This window comes from Mastomys coucha, unplaced genomic scaffold (assembly GCF_008632895.1).
Source record: "Mastomys coucha isolate ucsf_1 unplaced genomic scaffold, UCSF_Mcou_1 pScaffold16, whole genome shotgun sequence".
Classification (NCBI taxonomy): Eukaryota; Metazoa; Chordata; class Mammalia; order Rodentia; family Muridae; genus Mastomys; species Mastomys coucha.
In genome coordinates this window covers 89,042,498-89,050,563 of record NW_022196898.1, presented here as the reverse complement: position 1 = coordinate 89,050,563, position 8,066 = coordinate 89,042,498, and the positions used below count along the sequence as shown (strand labels likewise).

At 41.2% G+C, this 8,066-nt stretch overlaps 1 protein-coding gene across 11 annotated transcripts in view; it reads left to right on the top strand.

The window, feature by feature from the left end:
* Bmpr1b (bone morphogenetic protein receptor type 1B) overlaps positions 1 to 8,066 on the top strand; it is a 341,025-nt gene that overhangs the window by 314,299 nt on the left and 18,660 nt on the right. For all 11 annotated transcript variants that reach the window (XM_031375668.1, XM_031375675.1, XM_031375666.1 and 8 more), the window contains 2 exons: positions 5,249 to 5,441; positions 6,203 to 6,500. In XM_031375668.1, coding sequence (XP_031231528.1) covers positions 5,249 to 5,441; positions 6,203 to 6,500 — 491 coding nt within the window. The remainder of the gene's footprint in view (positions 1 to 5,248; positions 5,442 to 6,202; positions 6,501 to 8,066) is intronic.

Here is an 8,066-nt window from a genome sequence, read left to right as displayed (position 1 = left end):
GAGCCCTGCATCATTGTTCCCCTGCCTCTAGCCTGAGCCCTGCATCATTGTTCCCCTGCCTCTAGCCTTAGCCTTGCATCATTGTTCCCCTTCCTCTAGCCTTAGCCTTGCATCATGTCTGAGCAGTTAGTTATTCTCAAAATAAAACATGGTCCCTGTCTTCACAAATATAACCGCTGTGTGGGAACATTTCTCTAGTTTCAGCTCAAGTTCTCCTTCACATAAGGTATAGGGTGAGATTTCAGGCTGAGGTTCTCTTGCCACTTCTCTGTTACCTCGGCCTAGAGTCTGGGTAGTCTCCATCATAAATAATATTGTCTGTTTACTGCAAATGTTGCAGCGTCAATGATGTGCCTTACGGGGGTGAGGCATACTCCATTGTTTGCACTTCCTATCCTTCTGAGAGTCTCTCTATTCTATTAAACAGGATGCTCAGTTGTTGATATAAAAAGTTTTACTTTGAGATTTTTTTTTTTTTACCATCTACAGGGATCTTTTCTGTTTCTATATTCCAGATCCCAGCCCACCACCAATGTCTGGCATTTCTCTGGATCTGCTTTTTATCACTGCAGCAAGCTAGTAGAGAAAAACAAATTCAAGGAGAAATTCTTTTGTTTTTGTTTTTGTTTTTGTTTTTGTTTTGAGACAGGGTTTCTCTGTATAGCTCTGGCTGTCCTGGAAGTCACTCTGTAGACCAGGCTGGCCTCGAAATCTGCTTGACTCTGCCTCCCAGGTGCTGGGATTAAAGGCGTGCACCACCACTGCCCACCTCAAGGAGAAATTCTTAATTTTTATTTCATTTAGTTTTTCCATATACTGATTTGATCATGTTTCCCCCTGCCCACAGCTCTTCTCCGATCCTTCCCTCCTTCCTACTAACCATAGTTCATGTTCTTTCTCTTCTTCTTGTTCTCTCAAAGCACAAAATAAAACAAAGAAAAAAGAACAACAAAAACCTAATAATACAAAATACCCAAACAAAACAAAATCCCATAAAAAAAAATCAAGGACTTTGTTCATTCATTGGCCAAGTCTCCTAGGCATAGGCTCTACCCTGAAGTGTGGTTCATGTACCCAGTGATATTCATTTAGACAAAATCAATTTTCCCTTTGCCAGTAGGTGTCAGTTTCAAATAGTTTCTTGGTTGGGGGTGGGAGGGTGTGACCCTGCATCAGCTTCCTCATACTAGTGCTGGGATTTTGTCTGGTTTGAACTTACACAGGCCCTGTGCATGTTATATAGTTTCTGTGAGTTCATAAGTGTATTAGTCCCACTGTGTCTTGAAAATACTGTCTCTTTGGAGTCATTCACTCACTCTGGCTCTTACAGTCAAACCACAGACAATCAAACCCTCTAACCTTGTAAGCCCAAACATAGAAAAATGAACAAAGAATGTCTGTGATATTTAATTACTATAAGTGTGACTCTAAAAAGATAATTATCTCATATGCATGCACACATGCACAAACAAAAATATACACAAATATTTGGCCTAATTAGCATGAATAAATATATATGGGGAAGATTTTACTAGACTTCATTCAAGAGCATTAACATTGGGTTGGCAAGGTGGCTCAGTAGTTAGAAGCCTTCTGCCCAGGACTAATGTCCTAAGCTCTATCCCCAGATCCAGTTAGAAGGCAGGAGAGGACACACTCTGGAGAGGTATCTTAAAATGACCACATAAACGTCATAGCACACATGCATTGTGACACACGAGTTGTCTTCTAATCAACTCCCCTTTCTTTGGGGCTGTAGTTGTACACCAAACAACCACAGAATAGAACTATTCATCTCCTAGAAAGAATGTGAAGCAAGAAATTGAGAGTCCTATACGCCCCTTGGTGGGCACATTTCCTATGACCTACAGAGCTCTGACTAGACCCCATCTCTTAACTCCTCATTTGAAACAAGCTGGAGACCAGACTTTGAACATATAGACCTTTGAGGGAAATCTATTTTATTTTATTTCATTTCATTTCATTTCATTTCATTTCATTTCATTTTTGATTTTTCGAGAGAGGCTTTCTCTGTGTAGCCCTGGCTGTCCTGGAACTCACTCTGTAGACCAGGCTGGACTTGAACTCAGAGATACACTTGCCTCTGCCTCCCAAGTGCTGGGATTAAAGGCGTGTGCCACCACTGCCCGGCTGGGGGAAATCTTAAGATAGAAATTATAGCAAATTTTAAATTTTGTCTTCACTTTCAACTTTTAAAAAAAATTATGTATGCAATAGAGATTGAAAACATGTATGGAGAAAGAGCAGAAACATTGGTAATATCAAAGGCTGAAGTGAGTGTTTAAATTTCAAATATATGTTCAGGTTCCTTGTTGATATAATCTGAAAAAGCAAGTAAAATTTCATTTTTAAATCTAACTTAATGGCAGAATATTTTAGAGGTCTGCTGTTTCTGTCCCATTTAGCACTGCCATTGCTGTCAGGACATTGATTAGGGAAGACATCTTGTTTCTAGAAAAGCAGCAGAGCCGTTTTCTAGGCTGGATTCAGCAATTCATGGAGCAATGCTTGTAGCATCTGTAAGTTGAATGCTCTATTTCTTTAATAACAGTGGCATTTTTCTTCTAAGTGGCAGGCTTAACTGCGTGCTGTCTGACTCTCAGCTGCCTAGTCCCCTGGATGCTCCTGTCTTCTTGGCAGGGTAGTGGCCATAGAGTCTACCAAAGGTCACCACGTAGAGAACGTCTAACTCTGAGAGGGGAGGGAGAGCTGCTTTATGCATTGACTTGTTTGATTGTTTCCACCTCACTTTATGCTTCCTGGACCACTAGTAGTTCTCTCTGTTTTGACATCTTAATTTAGGGAAAGTAGTGCTTTCATTCTGTTTGTGGCATTAGCAGTTTTAAGAAGAAACTCAGAACATCTTTAGTTGATATTATCACTCATCCTGGAATCACAGAACAATGCTTATTAAGAGAACTACAGAATAGTGTCTGTATCCTAATTCTTAGAATCTGTCATGGTGTCAGGCAGGAGGGATTTAGGTTGCCAGCACATGTACTATAAAACTTGAGTGGTTATGTAAGTTGCTTTTTCACAACTGAATGTCCCTAAAAATTACAAAAACAGGAACTAAAGCTTTAAGCCTGTATTTGGTGTATAACTATAGAGAGGATTTTGTACTTATTATGGTAAGATTTTGTTAGCCTTATGTGCTAGTTTGTGTGTTTGAAGCACATTATATCCTATGTAGACCAGGCTGGCCTTCAATTCACAATCTATGTACTTGGCTTTCTGGGTTCTGGGATTATAGGTTTGGGCCCCCAGATCTGGATGTACCAAGTTCTTTCTACTTTCTGGATTCTATGACTAGCCTGCAGTAGTTAGTCCTTCCATCCAGGTGACCGTTGATTTAGTATGGATGATATACATCATGCAGACAGTCACTTACATTCCATACCACTTAACTCAAAGGTCTCCCTTTGTTTTTATGAACTCTTTGTAATTCTTCAAATTTCTTTTATAAATTATTCAATGAACTTTCTCTCTAACTTGTTAACTCTCTTGTGCAACTTCTACTATTTGAACTGTTGTCTTTGGTCTCTATTTGGTATTATTTACTGTGACAAGTATCTCTTTAACTACACAATTTTCTACTGTCTGACCTTGCTTGTTTAGTCTTTCATTTAGTTTCTGTTTCTTTTTTCCTCTTTAATTTTTATTTTACAGTCCAGTCTTTATTCCCCTCCTGGTCTGCCCTCTGACTGTTGCTCATCCCATACCTCCTCCCTCTTGTCTCCAAGAGAATGTTCCCATCCTCCACCCCCATCCCACCAGACCTCCTCACTCCCTGGGGCCTCCAGGGTTGGGTGCATCTTCTCTCACTGAGGCCAGACCAGGCGTTCTTCTGTTGTATGTGCGTTGGGGGCCTTAGACCAGCTAGTGTATGCTGCCTCATTGGTGGCTCAGTTTCTGAGAGATCTCTGGGATCCAGGTTAATTGAGACTGCTGGTCTTCCTACAGGGTTGCCCTTATCCTCAGTTTCTTCTAGTTTTTCCCTAATTCAGCCATAGGGATCCCTGGCTTCTGTCCGTTGATTGGATGCCTATATCTGCATCTGACTCTTTCACCTGCTTGTTGGGCCTTTTAGAGGACAGCCATGCTAGGCCCCTGTCTGTAAGCACACTGTATCATCAGTAATGGTGTCAGGCCTTGGGGACTCCCTTGTGCTAGATTCCAATTTGGGCCAGCTACTGGACCACCTTTCCCTTCTCAAATTTTGCCCCTGCACTTCTTTTAGACAGGAACAATTCTGGGTCAGAGTTTTTGACTGTGGGATGGCAACTCCCATCCCTCCACTTGATGCCTGACTTTCTACTGGAGGTGGACACTATAAGTTCCCTCTCCTCACTGTAGTGCATTTCATCTTAAACAGTCCCTGTAGCTGTTTGGCATTCTACTCTTATATAATTCTAAAAATTCTACTAATGATCCAGTCAGTGGTATTTTCTTTTTATTTTGTCTCTAATGAGCTCTCCTTTCTCTCCACCCCCTCGTTTCTTTGTCTTTCCCTGCTCTTCTTCACTTTATGAGGTTTTTGTTGTTGTTATTTTGTTTTGTTTTTGTTTTGCCTATTATTATTATTATTATTATTATTATTATTATTATTATTATTTTGGGTTTTGGTTTTTAGAGACAGGATTTCTCTGTATAACACCCCTAGCTGTTCTGGAGCACATTTTGTAGACCAGGCTGGCCTCAAACTCACAGAGATTGCCCTGCCAATGTATCCCAAGTGCTGGGATTGAAGGTGTGTACCACCATGCCTGGCCACTTTAAGAGGGTGTTTTTATAAATTTCTTGGTATGTCTAATAATTATTGTCTCATTTAATGGATCTATGACTTGTTATGTGGGGGCAAGACTTCCTTCAGAATACTTAACAAATCACTGTATCAGTGGAACACTTTGGTCTTTCAGGTACTAGTTACTAAAAAAATACCATTTGTATTTTTCCCCCCTATGGAAGTTGCAATAGATAGAATAAACCATCTGATATTTTGAAGCAGTATTTGATTGATTTAAAATTGACAATCATCCATCTGAAATACATTTAAAAGAGAAAGTAAGAATTAATAAATACAAATAACTCGTGTGTATGAGGAATAATATTGACTACATATTTTTACATGCAGTCATTGCACACACACCCCCGCATCTGCGAAGGGAAGCTTAAACAGCTCGGTAGTACCATGAATATACTAATGAAGTGTTTTGGGCCTTACCAGGTCCAAAGGACCATAGCTAAGCAAATTCAGATGGTGAAGCAGATTGGAAAAGGCCGCTATGGCGAAGTGTGGATGGGAAAGTGGCGTGGAGAGAAGGTAGCCGTGAAAGTGTTCTTCACCACAGAGGAAGCCAGCTGGTTCCGAGAGACAGAGATCTATCAGACAGTCTTGATGAGGCACGAGAACATCCTGGGTGAGTCACAGTCTCCACTGCGGTATTGGGGGTTTCCTCACATTCCTCTGCCTTTCTCTTCACGTCTGCGTGTGAACTCATCTGTCTAGACCGCTTGTGAAACTTAGGCTTTCTTACTGGCATGAGCCCCAGAGCTCATAAGCCTCTGATGAGGACCTCACAGGAGGCATGACTAAGGTGCTTCTGTGGATGGGTCATGGGCTGGAAACGTTGCACTCTCCGATGATATCTTTTTTTCTCCAGAAACAGGAAGGACAAATGAAATACTAGAATTTCTTAAGGTTTCTTAGGGATTTGGAGGAACATAATTTGGATTGAAATGTTGTGAAAAGTTGTAGGCATTTTATTTGCAGAGTTTATTGTAGCAAGAGTTTCTATTGAGGATCGATTTCCCTTTCCTTCCCTCAGGCTAGATGTGATCTGCCTGGGGAATTTGAGGAGGAGTGGGCTCAGCCAGTGACCATCAAGTCTTCCATTCACCAGGCCTTGCTTGTAACTGTAGAACCATAGGGATTTCAGTACCACTGATTAAAGAGTGGCTTCAGATTGAAACTCTTATTTTTGTCTCTCTCCCTCCAAGTTTTATTGCTTCTGCATGGTATTAGTACTTTAACACTACCCAGGGTGTATTCAGAAAAGCACTGCAAGATGCTAAACCAAAGACATCTGGAAAGGGCGATGAATATTTTAGCATATGAATGATTCCTTGTCCTATCCGGAAACACACACATCTAATCCTTTTTTACTCTCTTGCCTTTCAGGGTTCATTGCTGCAGATATAAAAGGGACTGGGTCGTGGACTCAGTTATATCTCATCACAGACTATCATGAAAGTGGTTCTCTCTATGACTACCTGAAATCCACCACCCTAGATGCAAAGGCCATGCTGAAGCTAGCCTACTCGTCTGTCAGTGGCCTGTGCCATTTACACACAGAAATCTTCAGCACTCAAGGCAAACCAGCCATTGCCCATCGAGACTTGAAAAGTAAAAACATCCTGGTGAAGAAAAATGGAACTTGCTGCATAGCAGATCTGGGCCTGGCTGTCAAGTTCATTAGGTTAGTAGATGAGTCAAGAGACACCCATTTTGAGATTATTTTGGAGCTTTCTAGTTACTTTCCACAGCTCTGTCCTATGATGATTCAGTGGTTGATGAACATCATAGATTGCAACTTTATTGGGGAGAAACATGTCATGATTTTTTTGATAAAGATGGTATGTTTGGGTCAGTCCTCTCGTTTCAGTTCTCATCAGTGACCTGGCTTATAGATTATTCTATACAGCAATATAGCTGTATAGAAAAGAGGGGGTTAATGCCCATGCTGGTTTTGTGTCATTAACACAAGCTATAGTCATTTTTGAAGAAGAACCTCAGTTGAGAATATGTTTCAACAGGATTGGCATTGTGGACCAATTCTTTTCTCTCATTGATTGATGTTTGATGGGGAAGGGTCTAGCTCACTGTGGGTGATGTCACCCCTGGGCTGGTTTTTTAGTTACTATAGTATTAAGCAAGCAGGCTGAGCAAGCCCCGGTGAGCAAGCCAGTAAGCAGCACTCCTCCATGGCTTCTGCATCAGCTCTTGCCTCCAGGTTCCTCCATTGACTTCCTGCCTTTGATTGGTCTTAGAAGCTGTAAAAGGGAAATGAGCCCCTTCCTCCCACAGTTGCTTTGGGTCAGTGATGTTCTATAACAGCAATAGGGATCCTAACTAAGACACTGCCCTGAGAAACTACATCAGAATTCTGCATCACCTTTGTAAGCTTCGGGAGGATTGCAGAAAAACCAGCAGCTGAATGGTTGCAATGACTGTGTTTTGTGTGTGGTACAGGAAGGATTACTTCATAAATGTTTGTGGGAAATACTGTACACCAGGGAAAAAGCAGCTCATATTCAGTGATGTCAGAGAATATTACCCCCGGACACACCTCCTTGGGCTTACTGGTGGCAGTGTGCAGGACATGCTAGCTCCCTGGTATGTTGGTGGCCCCTGCACAGGGAGAAGGGTTTCCCATTCAAGAGCTGGGACTCTGCCTCTTTCTTTTTAATTAGTGTATCTCCTTTTATCTAGGACATGCATCCCACCATGGAACATTATTGTTTGTAATTGCAATTTTGTTTTTGTAACTCAGTTGCCAAGTTCTCTAGTGTGAAGTTGTAGATTGCAACATCTTGTTGCAAAGGGAAAAAGTTGGACACAGCAGGTGGGGATGATTTAGAGGAAATGGCTCCTGTAGTCTGAAAAGGAAGGAAGGTTAATTTGGGTGGATAAATCCTTGCATCACTACCTTTAGAATATTCAGTCTAGGCTAGCCCTTTAGTACATCTCTGGCCCTCCTTGTGAACATCTTCCAAAGAAGATTCTACAGTGTGTAGAGAAGGACATGAGGAAGAGCTGTGGGGAGGATTACAAGAAAAGACTAATGGGTTTCCATTTTCTCCTGAATGTAAAATCTGAAATGTGACTTAATAATGAACTTAGATAGGTGGCAGTCTTCGCCAATTATAGGTGACAAATGAGAAGTTAAACAAAGAAAGCGAATGGTGCTATAAATTTAAGTTTGAAACACGAACCTCACACTATTTAGTAATTTAAAGTATCAAATCTAGTTTCTCTTCAGAAT